Source organism: Phyllobates terribilis, unplaced genomic scaffold (assembly GCF_046119375.1).
Source record: "Phyllobates terribilis strain yellow unplaced genomic scaffold, ASM4611937v1 Scaffold_2__4_contigs__length_985480577, whole genome shotgun sequence".
NCBI classification, from domain to species: domain Eukaryota; kingdom Metazoa; phylum Chordata; class Amphibia; order Anura; family Dendrobatidae; genus Phyllobates; species Phyllobates terribilis.
In genome coordinates this window covers 872,710,031-872,731,414 of record NW_027362762.1, presented here as the reverse complement: position 1 = coordinate 872,731,414, position 21,384 = coordinate 872,710,031, and the positions used below count along the sequence as shown (strand labels likewise).

General features: G+C 43.5%; 1 protein-coding gene across 1 annotated transcript in view; it reads right to left on the bottom strand.

The window, feature by feature from the left end:
* Nucleotides 1–16,037, bottom strand: part of CMSS1 (cms1 ribosomal small subunit homolog) — a 413,413-nt gene extending 397,376 nt beyond the window's left edge. The window contains exon 1 of the mRNA XM_073668100.1: nucleotides 15,834–16,037. Within this exon, the coding sequence (XP_073524201.1) occupies nucleotides 15,834–15,894 (61 nt within the window). The 5' untranslated portion in view covers nucleotides 15,895–16,037. The remainder of the gene's footprint in view (nucleotides 1–15,833) is intronic.
* Between the last annotated feature and the right edge of the window lie 5,347 nt (nucleotides 16,038–21,384).

Sequence of the window (21,384 nt, the reverse complement as noted above, 5' to 3'; positions counted from 1 at the left end):
TTTGAGGCAGTGGGATGGGACAAGGACTGGTAGAACTCAGAATAAGAGTAATTTAGGGAGTAGTCATTTTAAGTGCACGTATACTGCCCAACAAAGACAGTTGCAACTTCCCCCACATTTGGAGCAGTGTGAGTGGTTTACGGAGCATTTGGGTGTAGTTTGTGGATTCTATATCAGCAGTTAATTTCACGGATAGGTAGTCTGGGTGGTTTGTGGACCATTGAAAGGGGAAGTCTTGCATAAAGCGGTGGGATGGTGGCGGCTGAGAGAGAGATGTTCATAGCGTATGATTGTTCAGTCAATCCGGTGGCCAGAGCTCTGTAGGAATTGGAGCAGGGCAGGCAGTGAGGTCTGTGGGGTGGTTAGGAGAAGCAGAATATCGTCTGCAAACATGAAGAGCTTGAAGGAAATTGACGCAGTTTCTATACCTTGAATGTGTGGGCTGAGGTGGAGGTAAATTGCTAGTGGCTCGACTGCGAGGATTGCGAGGAGGAATAGTAGCGGAGATAGGGGGCACCCTTGACGATTACCTCTTGTGATAGGAAAAGAGACAAACGAGAATAGGAGATAGGAGTGTTAGATGAGGCTACGGGGACATGAGCTCGACCAGGGCGGAGGCGAATGCCTGAAAGCAAACTCAATAAGGTTATATAGTAGCATATGGCGGAACATAATAACCAAGGGTTTTGTGGTCTGGAGAGACGATCCTTGGGTTGTTGTGGAGAGGAAGAGGCAGGAGATGGAGAATCTTGTTCTAGGAGACGCAGCTTGGCAAGACAGTGTTTGGCACCTTCAGGAGAGAGGAGTGTGTGGACCATGTCCAAGTGGGTGAAGAACATCTTGAACGGGAATCCTCATCAGTACTTGCTGTTTTGAAAGTGGATTTCTAGGTATGGTTTCATGGCCCTCCTTTAGGCAATAGTTGTGGGAAGAGTTGGTCGGAGTGGCCCTGGAACCTCAGGGATGTGGAGTTCAGCGTGACAGATAAGAGCTGTTCTTTTGTTTTGTAGAAATGGAGCTTGAGGATTATGTCACGGGGTGGGCCGTCTGGTTTACGTTTGTTTAGTGCCCTATGGATGCGGTCCATCTCTAAGCGCTCTATGGGAACTCCTGGTAATAATTCTTGAAAGAGTGCTGATACAGTGGATTGCAGGTCAGCCATGGTTTCTAGCAGTCCTCAGATGCGGATATTCCTTCTGTGGGCACGGCTTTCCAAGTCTTCCAGTTTGTTGTTTAGGACGTAGATTTCTTCATGGAGCATCTCCATCTCTTTCTCACGAGTGATGAGAGCTGAGGTGGAAGACTCCATTATGTCTTCTAGGTCTCAGGTGCGGGATCCCACTTCTCTTATTTCTTTGGTTAGCACTTTAGTCAGTCTTTCTGACATTTTGAACAGTTCTGAATGAAAAATTGACTGGAACTGTGTTAACATGGTTACTTAGTCTATGGCAGGGTTGCTGATTGTAGTCGCTTTCATGCTTTTTTTTTTTTTAAAAAAAACAATGTTTGCTAAGTACCCTATGTTATGTATATGTACTATTGTAGGTTTTATCAAAAACGAAGCAAAAAAAAAAACAAAAAGACGCAACATGTGATAATGAATTGGGCCCAATAGCTTCATTAGAAAATCCAAATCTTGTTCTGCCCTTTGATGGAAGAAGAGGGAAAATGAAGAATTTGTATTTCACAGACAGAAAAAGAAGAAATTGTGCGTCGTTTCCCATCTCCGGTGTCAGCCTGCAATTTCCACTGCATTCCCTCATTTTCCAGTGTGAAATGAGACTTCCGTCCACGCAGTTGAACCCTTCAGGCTGGCATCTGTGTAGTTCGTGGCGGAGCGCTCCACGGTCACCGGCCTACAGTCCCCTAGTGACCAGAAGGCATGGGAAATCAACGTCACCATGGCAACAAGGCAAAACAAACTGAAGAAGTTTGAGAATCCCCCCCCCCCCCTTATTTCCTCACACTACACAAGGGCTGATTATGATGGGCTACCGCTTTAAGGCCGGCCTGGGGCACATCTGCTGGTTTGGAGATGCTCCGGGTTCGGCTCATCACGCCGCCATCTCTATGTGATGCCAATCTCTAGCTGTAATGTGTGAGGAACCACAAGGAGATAAGTTACAGCCTGTGACCGAAAGCCATCTTTACAGTACTGGAAAATGTTACAGCACGCTAATGTGACAGAATCCAGGAATGAATCCGTAACAGCTGGATCTGTTTTTACCCTTTTAGAACATTTGTTTAACTTCTAAATTGCTCCCATCGCCTACACACACGGCACGGGCCGCCACATTGTGGGCTGAACGAGTACTAAAAAGAAAGAAAATCCACTTCAGGAAAAAAATATGCAGGAGATTAGTATTAATAAACATCATTTACTAACAGTCCTACAGTCACCCATGGCGGCCACGTTTCTAAAAACACCAAGGCCCCGGTTCCTCATTTGTTGTAATTTTTAAGTCCCTTTTCTTTTTTTGCCTTGTTATTTTTTTGTGCCAAATTCTTGAAGGTGGCACACTGTCAGAAGTTACATCACCTTTGATGGCAAGAATACCACAGGCATGAAGATGGCCATGTTTTGGCAGTCAAAAATACCAGCACTCTCTATGGAACCGTGACAGACCCCATTACAAGTCAATGGGGTCCGACTGTCTAATTGTAGATTAGACTGCACAACAGATCGGTCACAATGCCATGGCTTCTGTTGGAACTATTAGCCATGACGCAAGTCCGAACTTATTCTTAGTGGCGCTGATCAGAGGGTGCAAATGTGTCCTCATTCAGACTGTGAAAACACTAGTACCTGTGATAGTCTATGGGGCTTTTCACATGGTTGTGATTTTTCACGGTCAACAGAAAATCACAGAGACATGTCTGATTTTTATTCGAAGGTCGGATCAAAATTGAGAATGCAAGTCTATGGGTATGTGAAAAAAAAAATCAGACTGCACTCGGATGATAACCAGTGGGGTCCGATTTGCCCGGACTGACACAAAGGAGAAGTTGGAGAAACTTTTTTTTTCCTCCACATGAGAAAAACTGATGACACTCGGACCGCACCCTGATCAAAGTCAGATCTAAATAATCGGTCCGTTTTTCTTGACCGTGGGAAAATTAGATGTCTGAATGAGGCTCAAGCCTGAGGCGCAGCCAAAGGTCACTGTGTCGCTGCTACATCTACCATCCTGCGACCCCGAGGGTACTGCAACCATGACAAGCAAGTCACCAAAAATCTGACGCAGATGGGCTGCTTATGACTTTCTTGTCATAGTCACAGTAGCCTCAGGGTCGCAGAGCCTGTGACATAGCAGTTACACTTTGGCCGGTGTTGCGGCCATCGTTGCCATGCAGCCCCGGCGTCACACAAAGTAATGATTATTGGCTGCTGAAGGCAATGGATGTGTAATGAATAAAGATTATACATGAGATTGAGGAAGGGGAAATAAAGCAATGGACAATGTACCGACTAATATTCCCCAATATTGGCCTGTATAGCATCCTTCCTAGGACATTGGGGATCTGATGAACAAGTCAGTTTTATATTATGACGTTTACCATAGGACGAAATAAAAAAAAATAAAAAAAATAAATTGGAATATGTAGCGAGTACAGGGTGTATTTTCACCAGAGTGCTGCTTACATTGAGTTTGCAGCTTTCACCTTTGTTCTTGTGGATTTCCTTCCACAGTAGGAAAATAAAGTATCAGATTAATTATCCACTCATGAAATTGGCAGCAACATATCTGCGCGGCTGTGGTCGGTACAGTATGGTGGATGCTCCTATGGGACACCGACCGCCGGAGATATCCTGCACTTAATTATCTGTTCAGTAATGCAAGTAGAAATTAAGCGGATAGATAATAATCAGCTAGAAGATCAGGGCATGAAGAACTACAAATACCATAATCAGTGCAGGCTTATACTGTATATAGCCAATAACACAACACTTCTCCTCTACATGTAACATAGAATAACGGCAGAACACAGGCGAGAAGGCCATAGCGCCACCTAGTGGTGTAATAACAGGATAACCGATCAGTAGGCCCAATAACTAATAATATATATATATTTTTTTTTTTATTATTGGGTACTCACAGAATGGAGAAGATGGAGATTTTTTTTTTTTCTTGATCTTCTCCCCATCCAAAAAAAATCACACTACGCTGACATCAGGATGTGATTTGTATAATTGACAGATTCTCTCGGATGATGAAACATACAGATAAAGTCGTGTGACCCGAGCCTTGGTGAATTCTGTGTGTGTGACATGGATATTTTACGAATGAGTGCACATAATGGATCTTTACCACCAATGGACTCAATACTGTAAACCTTAGAAGTCAGTGTGACCACTCCGGGATCCAGTAAGATTTTTGGTTCTCTGCACACTGGTGTCATGGTCTCATTTCGATGCTGTTTTTTCTCCCTGGATAGAGTAATGAACAGCAATAAAATCCTGACGAAAAGCAATGAACATGAGTCTGGTCAGCATCAAAGGAGTAGGTTCACAAGTGGCAAATATGAAGCTTATTTTTTTTCTGGCCAGATTTGTGGGCAGAAAATCCACTGCCTATTGCAGTACTAGCAAAATAGATGAAATTTTGCAATAAATAAATCTGCAGCCGAAATTGACCTATGGTGCAGATTTTAGATCTGCATCATGGCAAATTTGAGTGCAAATTTACACCATTTGCAATGCATTGGGGTAATATAGTGTGAAGACCCGCGGTCTTCAGTGGGTAAAATACTACTCAGACAACACGAGGTGAGGGTAAAACCACGTGGCAATACTTTATTGAACCACCAAACAGACAATAAACACACAGAACAGTCCCAGCAAATACCTAAGATGGTGCAAAATAACACAATCTCACCCTTCCACTAGCCAGCTGGGAACAGAACAGCTGCGATTTTGGGACTTCCAAGGCCAACTACCTCAACCAGTGGCACCCCGCTTTGGATGAACACCCACAGAGAGAAGGTAGCGGAAAGCTTAGGAAGCTGACAGACCACTGAGGTATAAGGCCAGGAGACCGGAGGGTCCCACTCTGGCCTCCCCGAACAACTCCATGAGTTCCAGGTGACCTCATTGTCCCAACCTGGCTTTCTTCATGTGTCTCCATGGGTTCCAGGTGACCAGATGGTCCCAAACAACATATGCATGGGACTAGGTGATCTCATCGTCCCAACCTGGTTTCCCCAAATGTATGTTCTCTGATTGTCAATGGAGTAGATCTGTATCCTTCCAACCAGGGCCGTGTACCCTTAGGCTAGAATCCTGTAGCATCCAAATCTGTGTCTTTCTGGATGGAGCCATGCTACCAAACTACAGTCCTGAAGAGTCTGTCTGATCCTTTGAATTTCCTTGCAGTATGATAGAAATCCCTTTTTATATTTTTCTGTGGCTCAGGTGCAGGGAGAAAAGATGCAGGGCTCAGGTGTCATTGTTTGAGCATTTCATCAATTTACATTGTTTGTATCCCCCTGCTCTGTGAATCAATAACTAGCTGGCTTAGTACAATAAGTAATTAGCATATTAACAAACACTATTGTTCTACCCTGAATCACTGTCCTTCTTGACCAGCCAAAAAAACACATACATTCAAAAGTCAACACAAACACAATAGTGTATTTCTCTTGGCCTAACAAATCTAGACGTCTAGCTAATTAAGATTAGAAGTTGTGTCGTCACATATAGTAAGATGGATAATAGAAGAAAAAATTAAGGCCTACAGAAGATTTCTAGGCAACAATTTCATTAATGACCTCTGGCATCATAAAAATGCCCTCGTTACCCATTCCAACCAATTACAAAAAAAAGGAGACGTAAGCAGATATCTTACATCGTGTGAAAAAGATTGGTCTTCAATAAGACGACATAACATGTAAAAAAAATAATATATTTCTTCTATTATGTTACAGGTGTCAGAAGAGGCATCGCCTGGCAGTGCGCCAACGCGGATTCCTAAACCAAAAGGCTGGAGCACGTCCAAACTACCTATAAAAAAGCCAGTAGGAAACGCGATAAATGGTGAACAGATGAACAAAGATAAATTCCACTCACAGAGAACGGGGACTAATTTCCAGTGTGCGTCAAGAAGGTGATCCCCCGAAGCGGAGGCGGACATTGTACTGCACCACTATGGAGGATTCTTCCTTATGTCTCTGTATATTGCTTAGTAGAAGCTACAATGTATGTGTATGTGTGTGATTTCTATGGATTATATTTTTTAACAAAATAAAGTTATCCCTTCAATAAGGTATCAACACAGCAACTGAGAAATCATTCACTTCAATGGGAGCTGAGCTGCAGTGGCCAAAAACGGGCCGTGCACAGGGTACGGAGCTGTGGGGTCCCGGCCCCTTTTACTTCCAGGCCACCACAGGGGTTGAAAACAGCTGAACGGTGCAGGTGCTGGGTATCGGACCATCAGGTATCGGCTCCCCCACCAGGTATCGGACACCGATGATCAAGCCTAAGGATAAATCACCAATATCGAAGTCCTGGAAACCCCTGAGGCTGTGTGCCCACGATGAGTTTATGGTGCGTTTTTGACGCTGCTTATTTTTACGGTGTCTTACAGTTCCAGCAAAGTGGAAGGGATTTATAGAAATCTCATACCCACTGTGCTTCTATATAATTTCTCTCGTGGATACACTGAGTTTTATGTACGGATTTTCCCCATAGATTTGCATAAGATGCGGAAAATCTGCAGGAAAAAAACCCACATGCATTTTCAGTGGGTTTCTGCGGCGTCAAAAACTCATCAAAAGTCTGTAGCAGTAAGTTCTATGAATATAGCAATAAATGTGGACGCATGCTAGCGAGAGCTCTAAAATCCCAACAAGCCCAAAATCACATCCCAAAAATAAAAGACAACTCGGGTCAAATGCTAAACAAAACGGAAGATATTACAACTGAATTCCATAAATATTATACTCAACTATACAATCTCGATGGTATACCAAACAACACATCCCCTGTTAATACTTCCTTGATTGGGACAGACACGCCTGAGACACAAGCACAGAACCCTTTAAAAATGTCTCCCGCCACATCTCTAGATGAACCCTTAGCAGAGTCCGAATTGCAGTTAGCTACCCAGTCGTTAGCGAGTGGAAAAAGTCCAGGCCCAGATGGATATACAGTCAAATTCTATAAAACATTCCTTCCGCTCCTTTCACCTCTCCTGCTGGGAGGATTTAATCACGCATCCTGCACAAACCCCTTCCCTCCCCAAACTACAGAGGAACATATCACTGTTCTCCCAAAAAAGGGTGGGGACCCACACTTATGTTCTAGCTATAGACCAATCTCTCTGCTGAACGTGGATCTGAAGATCTACGCGAAAATATTGGCGAATAGGCTGCAACCTTTCTTAACCGCACACATACACTTGGATCAGGTGGGATTCCTCCCTGGGCGGGAAGCTCGGGACAACACTTTAAAGACAATTGACATTATTCATCATGCCCAATCAAGAGGTATCCCTCTACTGATACTCTCTTTGGATGCTGAGAAAGCATTCGATAGAGTCTCCTGGCACGCCATTTATTACTCTCTTAAAAAGCTTGGGGTAGGGGACCCTTTTATAGCCAAAATCATGGCCCTGTATCGCAATCCGTCAGCTAGGCTGAAGATAAATGGAACATTATCATCACCTTTCATAATAACCAATGGGACAAGGCAGGGATGTCCTCTGTCCCCTCTCTTATACATCCTAGTGATGGAGCACCTGCTCTCATCAATCTGTGATAACCCCAATATTAGGGGGATTGGGGTGGGAGGCACCGAGTACAAGTGCTCTGCATTTGCTGATGATGTCCTGCTATATATCACTCAATCACATATATCCATCCCTGCTGTTATGGCTGAAATAGATCACTTTGGTACATGGTCAAATTTTAAAATCAATGCAGCGAAGTCTGAGGCCCTCGGTGCTTCCCTCCCCAAATCCATACAGGATTCCATCCAGTCCAACTTTCCCTTTGCCTGGCCCTCACAGGGTATCAAATACTTAGGAATTCGTATTCATGGAGACCTCTCCCGTCTATTTTATCTTAATTTTGGGCCCTTTATTGAACAACTCCATAGAGATCTTACTTCTTGGACGGTGAAGGATTTTTCCTGGTTCGGCAGAAAAAATATACTAAAAATGAACGTCCTACCTAAACTCTTATACCTCTTCCAAACCATTCCCGTGGTAATTCCCTCATATTTTTGGAAAAGACTGCGCAGTAGCTTTTGCAGATTTATCTGGGCAAGTGGGCGTCCACGCATTCGGGGAGATGTTCTGATCAGACACAAACAAAAGGGGGGCCTTAGCCTTCCGGATTGTAGAAGGTATTACATGGCAGCAGTACACGCTAGAATCCTGGACTTCTTCCATCATTTGGAGGGGAAGTTATGGGTCAAAATAGCTCAATCCATTTGTCCTAAAGCTCTTACCACTCTCCCATGGTGCGCCCATTTAACTGTCCCCTCTCTTGGCCTTATGTCATATAGTACTTATGCCACTGCTCTGGCTTTGAGATCCCATAAAAAAAGCTTATCCTTAATCGACCCCCAGGGCCCCTTGCTCCCGATTTCAGATAATCCGGATTTCCCACCAGGACTATCTGCAAATAGATTTCTCGGTTCAAACAAATCCCATCCGATATTCTTTTCTCATGTCATCTCCAACACTTCGCAGCTCCCCCTCAATGACTTGTTACAGGGAAGAGCCACTTCCCCGAAGGCTAATTTTGAATATAGTCAATTACAACACTTCTATTCAGCTGTGAAGAAGCGCACACATCTTCATAGAGATCTCACAAACTTTGAAAAATTGTGCCTATCATTGTCACCCCCTACACACTCCATCTCCCTACTGTATAATCTACTCATTGCCCAGGTAACTGACAATAGGCCAGGATTCTGCGGTGCATAGGAAAGGGAACTGGGGAAGTCCTTCTCTGACTCACAATGGGATAAATGTTTCTTTCTAACACATAAAACCTCAATAGGGTCCAAAGCTCAGGAAACCTCCTTCAAAATTATCTCTAGATGGTACCGGGTACCAGCAGTCCTTCATAGATGGTACCCAGTGGTCTCAGACAGATGTTGGAGATGTGGGGAGGGGGAAGGGACAATGTCACACATATGGTGGGGGTGCCCTATAATAAATGCATTTTGGGCAAAGGTGGTTCCCATGATTGAGAAAATAACTGGTTTGACTATCCCTAATATGCCAGAAGCCCTCCTCTTATCAATGTTACCAACAAGTAAACGTAGTTATAAAAGGTCATCAATAGGCTACCTAATACAGGCAGCTAAGAATGTCATTCTACAACACTGGAAAAGCAGAGACCCACCCACTGTGGAGGAATGGTTTGCGGAGATCTCCCTCCTTAATAGGATGGAGCATCTGATTGCCATTTCACCGGCTGATGTTGATAGATACTGTGTGATTTGGAGGGATTGGATGGATTTCCAAAACTCTGACGCCTACCATCTAGCCCCCAACTAAAGTTATCCGGGATGTCGTCACAACAATGATCATAATCACACTCTATTGATTGGTGGTCTGCCGTGGTCCGCTCCCTCTCTCTCTATCTTTCATATGGAAAAATACATGCTTGATCTGGATATTGATGGAAAACCCTCCCTGTACCCCCCCAAAGTACTGTAGTTATGCATAGATTTATAGTTACGTTACCCCTTTTACTATGTATATTGTATTTTCTTGTACTTTTTCAACACAAAAAATAAAAAAAAACTTGAATTTGAAAAAAAAACTCACCAAAAGCTCATGGTGGGAACGTAGCCTTAAAATATGTCCATAGCTGGGTGTAGAGGAGGAAAATATTACCCCGTGAGACCTCATTATAATCCATTATTTCTATGGCTCTATCACATTCCTGATAGTATATTACACTGTGCTTGAAGCAAAAGAAATCAAGTCTCCCCCACTTACAACTTGGTGGGATTATGTGTATAAACAGCAGCAATAAAGGGGGTTTTCTGAGAATATTAAAAATGTAGAAAAGTACGTGTGTGTATGTCTGACTGCCAACAGGGTGATGCCACAATACAGCCGCAGTTATTCCTTATTATCTTCCACACTTCGGTGCTGAACCTTTGTTTTGATGCCGCTGGTGCTTTTTATGGATAGGATCACAATGTAAGACCACGGCCCTACTATCAGTATTTGATCAGTATTTGGTAAGTATTTTTTCTCAGGAGTGGGAGCCAAAACCATGTGAGGAACAATCAGAGAAAAGGTATAATAGACACAAGTCACCAATTCTGCATTTATCACCCACTCCTGGTTTTGGCTCCCACTCCTGAGAAAAAATACTGACCGAATACTGACCAAATACTGATAGTGGGGCCGTAGCCTAAAAGATTTCTGTCTCACAAGCTCGTTTAAAAGTCATTTTGCACAGGCCGATACAAACTGCATAGGGACAGAACAATATTTATCTATTAAAAAAGGACACCTAAAGGAGTGGACCTGAATTGCACTTATCTGCTCGTAGAATGAAACAAAACAAGACAAAGTCAGCTGTAAACAGAGGCTTAGAAAGCTGCGCTGCAGTGTAAAACATGAGGGAAGGAGAGGGCATCCGTTTGTGCCTCTAATAAGACAGGAAGGGAATCTCAAACTGAACTTTAGTTATTAGTATAATGGAGCAGAGAAAAAAGGTAACAAGGTGTCCAAAAATGTAGAAAAAGTATAGCTATTATAGATGGTGACTCATAAGGTATTAGGTCACAGCTGGACAAGCACTTTTAGGATAGAAGCAATGGAAGGTGTAACATGACACGGATAAAATACACATCCAGGTAATAAAAATGGATAACCAAAGATAAACTGGGCAAAATGAAAAGTTCCTTGGTGGCTTGGAGAAGTAAACAACAAACTAAGCCAAACTCGTCTACCGGCATCCACCGCTGTGTGGTCTGCACTTACAGAGAAGGAGGAGACGGCACGGTTCCACCAGCAGCAGGACCGCTGCAGCCTGTGATCGCCCGCAGCTGTCAGATGGACTCATCTGATCACATGCTGCTGAGTTCCTTGGAGCAGAAAGGCTAGTCTGCACCCACTATATGTATCAATAAGCTGTAGGCATCCCTCCAGTTCATCGGATGTCCTTCTTTGGACCACTTTTGATATGTACTAACCACTACAATTGAAGAACAGCCCCCCTCAGTCGTCTCGTCATCACAATGTGTCCATTATCAAAGATGTCCAGAACCTTGTGCTTAAAGGAGTATTCCCATCTCCAAGATCCTACCCTAATATGTAGTAGGTGTAATAATAATAGTGTTAGCAAACAGCTCCAATTAGAAATGTAGTATAGTTCTTCTGATTCGCTATGTCTCTTTCCTCATGTGCAGGGCATTGCAGGACCTTAGGTATCCATGGTTTCAACCACTGATATAGTGACAGTTAGTTGCTAGCGGTTGTAACCAGGGCTGTGGAGTCGGAGTCGGTATAAAATGGATGGACTCCAACTCCTAAAATATATAATAAATTGGGTACAGTAATTCAATGCAGTTTATGGGGAATATTTTTTCATGAGAATCTGGGAAAGTTATGAAATGTCCTATAAATGTCTGTCCTATTCCTGATCTAAGGGTCTAGACTTTTAGCTGAGATGAATCTGTGCTACAGTAAATTTATCACAAGCATGAGCCATGTATGAGGGAGTCGGTGTCGTCCACAGCCCTGGTCGTAACCATGGATACTGAAGATCCTGCAACGCCCTGCACATGAGGAAAGAGACATAGCGAATCAGAAGAACTATACTACATTTCTAATTGGACGGAGTGGTTAATATTATTTTTACACCTACTACACATTGGAATAAGAGCTTGGAGATGGGAAAACCACTTTAACCATTTTCCTTCTTTCCAACACATCAACTACAAGGACTGATCCTTCATTGCCCCTAATGTATGCCATCCCTTGACCAGCACCACTGCAACTTCGACATCTCCTGAGCGCGCTCCCAACATACACACACCTGGCAAGGGATGTACCTGTTGAGAAGGGGTTTAAACGACCCTTTATTCGGCGACACTTTTGATAAAACGTCCTAAGATCTTATTACTTCACACAGTGATAGCAGCTAAAGACAATTTCAGTCGGAGCAACTTCCCGAGTCTATTCCTTTCCAGCGCGGCTTTGTATGAAGACTCGTAGGCTTGCGCCACCACAGGGGACATCTGCGAGATACAATAAATTCCCCAAGAAAACTAAAAACCTTTGTGCATCAGCCTAAAACGTTATAATTTTTTCTTCTAACATTTTACGTATTTTTGCTTTTTTTACCATCTAAAAATGCCCTGTTGTGAGTAGTGCCAGCGGTCACGCATGCCCAGTCGCTCAGTGCCACCACCTGGATTCTGTATATATGGAGCAATAAGAATCCAAACACCAGTAGCTTCTTCTCACCAGCACTAGACACACTATGCAAAGAAGGCTTTAAGTGCTCTGGGCGTGACGGAGCACTTCGCAAGCCTCTGCCTCCTGAGGTTGTATCCCTGCCCAAAGTCAACCTATTTAACTTGATTAATAGCTTAGTGTCTGTGTCACGCCACAGAAATCCGATAGTAAGCTGTCAATCAAGATAAAAAGGGTGGTGCTGGGCGAGGAAATAACCTCAGTGGCTCATGAAGTGCTCAACCACGACCAGAGCACTTAAAGGGGTTGTTCCCTTTCAATTAAGCTTCTCCCCTGGCTGCAATGTGCTATAAAAAACAAACCAACTGTGCTGTACTCACCTTCCCCAGGTCCTCCGGTGGAGTCTCAGCTTCTGTTCCTTGTTTCTGCCATTGGCTGCGGCAGCCAATCAGTGAGCTCAGTGTCTCTAGCGGAGAGTTCCTGTGTTTGCCCCCTTCAGAGCCAGTGCACTCACTGATTGCAGTTTTGCGACAAAATCTCCAAAATGCCGCACACAGGTTAATGTATTTTGCACAAAATCAAAAATGCTTTATATTTTTGTCTCATCTTCTCTCCCCTTTTTAAAGATTAAGTAGCATGGTCTGTTATCTGTTACAATACGGCACAATTTGCACAAAAACATTCTGGCAAAGAAAAATAAAATAAAAAAAAAACACTGCCAGAGAGGACTGGAGAACATTTGCACAAAAATTTTGCAACTTTTTAAAAAGTCGCAAATAACAAATTAGTCTCAAATATCCACATCACAAAAACTACACCCACAATAGTGAACAAAGGGGGAAAAACAGCAAGGGAGAAAAATAAGCGGCACTTGAAAGAAGAATTTTGCTCAAATTAGAAAAGGGAGGGAATGACGAGGAAAGAGATCAAGCGAAAAGTAAAAAACAGCACAGTACTGCCACCTGCTGGTAAAACAAAAGCAATACTAATGGCAGCAAGTACAGGAGGTTTTTTACTTCATTACATTCATTATTTGCTATTTAAAAGGTAAAGAGAATTAAGTTATGATCCATTCACGTGGAATATACCCACGTGCTCTGCTGTATAGGAAAGAGTAGTCTGCTTTGATTTCCTATAAAGGTGGGCAAGAGTTTTGCAAGGTTAACGATGCGCCAAGATCATCTGGTTGCTTCAAACAAAATATAGAGAGAGCACTAAACTAATTGTATACAATATATGGAACATTAAAGGGAATCTGTCAGCAGGATTTCACCCCTTCAAAATATTTATATGCACATGTCGCTCTTGGAAAAACAAGTCCAGCAATACCTTTACATGGCCAGTCCGCTCCTACATTACTGAGGCTTAAGGGGTAATATCTCTCCTTGTAGAGGATGACATGCTAGTGTAAGGAGACTTATAGGCCATGCTGCTCCTCTGGGGAATTACATATGGAAATTGCCTCTTCAGAGAAGAAGAAGACTAGAACTCTAGCGCCACCTACTGGAAATAGAAATCCAATATCAACCCTTGCCACATGAATTAGGATAAAAGCCAAACCAGAATCGCAATTTGCATACACATGTTCCAGGGAGTTTCCCCTCCTCAGTGCAAAGCATGAGATCTGATTTGGTTGTATGATATGCCTCTGACTGGGGTTTAAGGGTTAATGTCTCTCCTTGTAGAGAGTGACAAGCCAGCGTAAGGAGACTTACAGGCCGCGCAATGTCCACTGAGAAATTATATATGTAAATTGCCTCTTAGGCTTTTATAGTTAGTCAAGCGGCAAGGCTCGTTAAAGGGTCAAAACTGACTTTTAGGATTGCTACCTCTAGTAGGTGGCACTATAGAGTTCTAGTCCTCTCCATCTCTGAAGAAGGTATTTGGTAAGAAACCAGCGTTTGTATGCAAATGAGGCTGAAGTGCTTTGGGAGGGTTGAAGCACTTCACAAGTCCGTCACTCCGGCTTTCGAAGCCACTTAAAAGAAGTTGAAGAAGACGTAACATAAGCAAAGAAAGTCGTTTTTACATTTCTGGTCATAACGCTCATTCCTTTATTTGAGCTTTTTCTGGCGCTTTCCAATGCAGAATCCGCCTGATAAAGATGCCACGTGCACAACACTAAGGCTATGTGCACACAATGTTGTTTTCGGGCAGATTCTGCCTGCAACCCATCTGACAAACCACCGCAAAAAAATAACCATCATGCAAAAGTAATGTAAAAAATGACTGCACACAAAAGACAAAGAAAATGACGACAAACCCAACAGGCAAGCCGCTTTAGGAATAAGACCGCTGGCTTCGCCTAGGAATACCTTGGTGCCTCTGCAGTTGGAGTTAAGAAGTTGTGTGCACAACCCTTAAAAGGAGTTTTCTGAAAGTTTGAAAAAAAAAAAATATAGACCACTTGGTGTTGGATTTGGGGGATTCAAATGATCAGTACATAGTTTGTATAACATTATCTGCTGATATTCTTTAAAAAATAAAATCCCCGAGCTCCCCCAATTCTGCCGCTATTTTCCATTATGCGCTGCGTCACTCCATTGCAGAGATATTCACATTTGTTTCTTTTGCAGCGCACTATGTGAAATCTCTGCTTGTAGACCAACTGGGCATTTCTTCACTGTCTTCACCTCTCCCTCCCAGATGCCGCCAATCACAGCTCGGCAGCTGATCTAGCAGTATCAGACGCTGCCGAGCTGTGATTGCAACATCTGGGAAAGAGGGGGGAAAGTGTGCGCCCCCAGAAGACGATGAAGAAACGCTCATTTGGTCTGAAAGTAGAGATTTCACACAGTGAAAACAAATAGGGCAAACGGACAAATCCTGTAACCAGCCGGGGAAGGCTTCCAAATAATAAAAATCACTCTAATTCTCCTGCTCTGACCCTCATGGATCCCGGGCTAGCAACTCCAGAGGTCTGTGCCTAGACTGGAACCAACGACATCTCGTTCTGAGACATGACCACTGAGGCCTGTGATTGGCTGCAGTGGTCAGGTAACTGGTTGGCACATCTGTGATGGCGCAACATACCAATCACAATCCAATACAGGGACGTAGTCTGCGGCTCCAGAGGGGCCACGCTGTGCCTGTTATGCACAGAAGGGGGCACTATAAGTAGTGCAAGTTGGCGGACACTGTATGAATAGGCACTTGCTTTGAGCAATTTATTAATGTCACAAGTAAAGATGTGCTGCAGCAGCCGTGTCCCCGAAGCTGGCACATGGTGTGAGCCCTGCAGCCTACATACTAGCTCTGCATGTACAGATTGTGTGTGGGCGTGGTTTGTGTATTCGGGGGCGTGGCTAACAGTAGCAACATCTCATTGGCCCCCGCACTTAACCTTCTCTCCAGGTGCCCGCAGCCGCTCATATCACATGGATGAGACGTCTGCGCCACTATCGCTGTGAGACACCGTGACATCCCGCAGCCCCTTACCTTCTCCAGATGCGTCACCGGTCGCCTCCTCCCACCACTCACTCCCCAGATCATCGGCCATGTCTTCCCGAGCTCCGCTCTCAAATCGGACAACTTGGATGTCACCAAACACTTCACGTTCAACTCAGATCCACGTGTGTGCCTGTGGGCGGGGCCAGCGTTCCAAGCCTCGGTCCAGCTGCAAGCCACGCCCTCCCTCTGCTGATTTGTTACCAGGTTGTTGCTTTTTTTTTTTTTTTACAATTCTCTTTATTAGCTTAGCAAGAGAAGACAGTAGAGGGAAGCTCCAATTAGTTTCAATTATTTTAGGTCATAAATGCTAAGCTGATAAGGGCATAGATGACAATAAAATGATCAGTAATATGGTATATAGTACAATGATCGGTAATTATATATATATATATATATATATATATATATATATATATATATACAGTACCGACCAAAAGTTTGGACACACCTCATTTAAAGATTTTTCTGTATTTTCAGGACTATGAAAATTGTACATTCACACTGAAGGCATCAAAACTATGAATTAACACATGTGGAATTATATAGTTAACAAAAAAGTGTGAAACAACTGAAAATATGTCTTATATTCTAGGTTCTTCAAAGTAGCCACCTTCTGCTTTGATGACTGCTTTGCACACTCTTGGCATTCTCTTGATGAGCTTCAAGAGGTAGTCACCGGAAATGGTCTTCCAACAATCTTGAAGGAGTTCCCAGAGATGCTTAGAACTTGTTGGCCCTTTTGCCTTAACTCTGCGGTCCAGCTCACCCCAAACCATCTCGATTGGGTTCAGGTCTGGTGACTGTGGAGGCCAGGTCATCTGGCGTAGCACCCCATCATTCTCCTTCTTGGTCAAATAGCCCTTACACAGCCTGGAGGTGTGTTTGGGGTCATTGTCCTGTTGAAAAATAAATGATGGTCCAACTAAATGCAAACCGGATGGAATAGCATGCCGCTGCAAGATGCTGTGGTAGCCATGCTGGTTCAGTATGCCTTCAATTTTGAATAAATCCCCAACAGTGTCACCAGCTAAGCACCCCCACACCATCACACCTCCTCCTCCATGCTTCACGGTGGGAACCAGGCATGTAGAGTCCATCCGTTCACATTTTCTGAGTTGCACAAAGACACGGTGGTTGGAACCAAAGATCTCAAATTTGGACTCATCAGACCAAAGCACAGATTTCCACTGGTCTAATGTCCATTCCTTGTGTTCTTTAGCCCAAACAAGTCTCTTCTGCTTGTTGCCTGTCCTTAGCAGTGGTTTCCTAGCAGCTATTTTACCATGAAGGCCTGCTGCACAAAGTCTCCTCTTAACAGTTGTTGTAGAGATATGTCTGCTGCTAGAACTCTGTGTGGCATTGACCTGGTCTCTAATCTGAGCTGCTGTTAACCTGCGATTTCTGAGGCTGGTGACTCGGATAAACTTATCCTCAGAAGCAGAGGTGACTCTTGGTCTTCCTTTCCTGGGGCGGTCCTCATGTGAGCCAGTTTCTTTGTAGCGCTTGATGGTTTTTGCAACTGCACTTGGGGACACTTTCAAAGTTTTCCCAATTTTCCGCACTGACTGACCTTCATTTCTTAAAGTAATGATGGCCACTCGTTTTTCTTTACTTAGCTGCTTTTTTCTTGCCATAATACAAATTCTAACAGTCTATTCAGTAGGACTATCAGCTGTGTATCCACCAGACTTCTGCACAACACAACTGATGGTCCCAACCCTATTTATAAGGCAAGAAATCCCACTTATTAAACCTGACCGGGCACACCTGTGAAGTGAAAACCATTTCCAGTGACTACCTCTTGAAGCTCGTCACGAGAATGCCAAGAGTGTGCAAAGCAGTCATCAAAGCAAAAGGTGGCTACTTTGAGGAACCTAGAATATAACACATGTTTTCAGTTGTTTCACACTTTTTTGTTAAGTATATAATTCCACATGTGTTAATTCATAGTTTTGATGCCTTCAGTGTGAATGTACAATTTTCAAAGTCATGAAAATACAGAAAAATCTTTAAATGAGAAGGTGTGTCCAAACTTTTGGTCTGTACTGTATATAGAAAATATATATACAGGTGCATCTCCCAAAATTAGAATATCATCAAAAAGTTAATTTATTTCAGTTCTTCAATACAAAAAGTGAAACTCATATATTATATAGAGTCATTACAAACAGAGTGATCTATTTCAAGGGTTTATTTCTGTTAATGTTGATGATTATGGCTTACAGCCAATGAAAACACAAAAGTCATTATCTCAGTAAATTAGAATACTTTATAACAACAGCTTGAAAAATGTTTTTAAAATATGAAATGTTAGCCTACTGAAATGTATGCATACTCCCAACATTTGAAAGAGAAAGAGGGACAGATCATGCGGCGCGTGTAGCGCACCGTGGCACATTTTTGCCACATCCTTGGCCACACCCCAATCCACACCCATTTACCATTTCTTTCTCCCCTGGCAGGAGGAGTTGTCAGACGGTCGCTGGTAATGAGGGGCATTCAGCCGACGGCCCTCATTCCCAATCCTGGTATGCATGGCCCCCTCATCCACAATCCTGGTATGCATGGCCCCCTCAGACACAATCCTGGTATGCATGGCCCCCTCAGACACAATCCTGGTAAGCATGGCCTCATCAGATCCAATCCTGGTATGCATGGCCCCATCAGATCCAATCCTAGTATGAATGGCCCCCTCATCCCCAATCCTGATATGCATGGCCCTCTCATCCCCTATCCTGGTATACATGGTCCCCCCTTCACTGCACACATGAAAAAACAAACAATTCTACTCACCTTCCTTCCCTCTACTCCAGCGCTGCGTCCTGTCTGCCAGCAGCTGATCTCAGCGTCTGAGCAGCGCATGACTTCACTGCCATGCGCCCTCAGATGCCAAGGTGAGCTGTGGGGATATTCACTCCTCTCCGCGCCGGGACTATGGGTGTGGAGTGGAGGGAATAGTCATTCTCCTTAGTAGTGCGCACTGTCAGTGCGGCTGCGGCTCCTGCAGCGGCACAGCGATCCTGTGTGCCCGCTACTAAAGAGAGTGAATATTGACTCCCCTCCACGCCCATGGGAGTGGAGAAGAGTGAATATTCATACTCTCTAATAGTGGGCATGGAGGATCGTGGAGCCGCAGCAGGAAGCCGGCGGCTGCGATTCACAGTCTATTAAGGAGAATGAATATTCATTCCTCTCCACTCCCATGGGCGTGGAGAGGAGTAAATATTCATTTTCTTTAGCAGCGGGCACACGTGGTAGCTGCAGCTGACGGCTACTACCTGTGCCTGCTGCTCCATCGCCGCAACCCGCCTCCACAGCCGGGAGAACAGCTGAGCCGTGACGGGACGCGGGACTGAGCCCTCAAAGAGAGACAGTCCAGCGGAAACCGGGATGGTTGGGAGCTCTGTGATATGTTCAGTAAATGCACTCAATACTTGGTCGGGGCTCCTTTTGCATCAATTACTGCATCAATGTGGCATTGCATGGAGGCGATCAGCCTGTGGCACTGCTGAGGTGTTATGGAAGCCCAGGTTGCTTTGATAGCAGCCTTCAGTTCGTCTGCATTGTTGGGTCTGGTGTATCTCATCGTCCTCTTGACAATACCCCATAGAGCTTAAGGTCAGGCGAGTTTGCTGGCCAATCAAGCACAGTGATACTGTTGTTTATAAACCAGGTGTTGGTACTTTTGGCAGTGTGGACAGGTGCCAAGTCCTGCTGGAGAATGAAATTTCCATCTCCAAAAAGCTTGTTGGCAGAGGGAAGCATGAAGTGCTCTAACATTTCCTGGTAGACGGCTGCGCTGAGGTTGGTCTTGATAAACCACAGTGGACCTACACCAACATGTGACATGGCTCCCCAAACCATCACTGATTGTGGAAACCTCTCACTAGACCTCAAGCAGCTTGGATTGTGGCCTCTCCATTCTTCCTCCAGACTCTGGGACCTTGATTTCCAAATGAAATGCAAAATTGACTTTCATCTGAAAACAACACCTTGGACCACTGAGCAACAGTTCAGGTCTTTTTCTCCTTGACCCAGGTAAGACGGGTCTGGCGTTGTTTATTGGTCATGAGTGGCTTGACACAAGAATGCAAAACTTGTAGCCCATATCCTGGATACGTCTGTGTGTGTGGTGGCTCTTGAAGCAATGACTCCAGCAGCAGTCCACTCCTTGTGAATCTCCCCCAAATTTTTGAATGGCCTTTTCTTAACAATCCTTTCAAGGCTGCGGTTATCCCAGTTGCTTGTGCACCTTTTTCTACCACACTTTTTCCTTCCACTCAACTTTCCATTAATATTCTTGGATACAGCACTCTGTGAACAGCCTGCTTCTTTAGCAATGATCTTTTGTGGCTTACCTTGCTTGTGGAGTGTGTCAATGACTGCCTTCTGGACATCTGTCAAGTTAGCAGTCTTCATCATGATTGTGGAGCCTACTGAAACAGACTAAGGGATCTTTTTAAATGCTTAGGAAGCCTTTGCAGGTGTTTTTTGTTAATTATTTTAATTTACTGAGATAATGACTTTTGTGTTTTCATTGGCTGTAATCCATAATCATCAACATTAACAGAAATAAACACTTGAAATAGATCACTCTGTTTGTAATGACGCTATATAATATCCGAGTTTCACTTTTTGAATTGAAGAACTGAAATAAATTAACTTTTTGATGATATTCTATTTAGTGAGAAGCACCTGTATACACTTTTCTAACATACAATGCGATACCTCTTCCACGTTTATGAAGTCTGTTTCTTGCAAGTAAGTTATATCCTTATAGCTATGTATTCCAATCATGTGTATCGTCCCACCAAGTTTCAGTGATGCCAATGACATCATATTTCTTTTCCTGCGTTAGTAGCTCCAATTCTCCTTATTTGTTGCCCATGTTCTGTGCATTTCCATAGAAACATTTTAGTTTGTGATCACTTTCTCTTTCTACAATATTTTTATTATTCTAATTTTTTACCTTTGTTCTTCCTTCAAACGTCTTTGTTCATTCTTTCCACTTCTAAAAATGTTTTTTTTTATTTTTTTTTTATCTAAAAAAACGGCTGGATATCCCTACCTTTTCCAATGGATCAAGGCAACCTCCAGACTGCATATGTTGATTATTTACCTCTGACATTATAATATTACAAAAATATCTGGAAAAGATTCCTACAAGTGTAAACACTTGGCAGATGAAGTTTAATGTTAATAAATGTAGAGTAATGCCCCATTACTGCTGCATATAGATTAAATGTAAATATAATAGAGATTACAGAACAGCAGAAGGACTTGGGTATTCTGGTTATTAGTAAGCTGAGCAGCAGTACTCAATGTCAGGCAGCAGCTGCAAAAGCAAACAAGATTTTAGGACGTATAAAAATAGAAATAAAATTCTGTGATCCAAATGTATTATTACCCCTCTATAAATCCCTCATAAGGCCACATCTTGGATATGTAAAGAAATGCAAGAGCGCAATAGGGTCTTATCCATGTTAAAAGGTTGATAATTAATGGTAGAAGCGCTCACCTTATGAGGTTGTGTGAGACA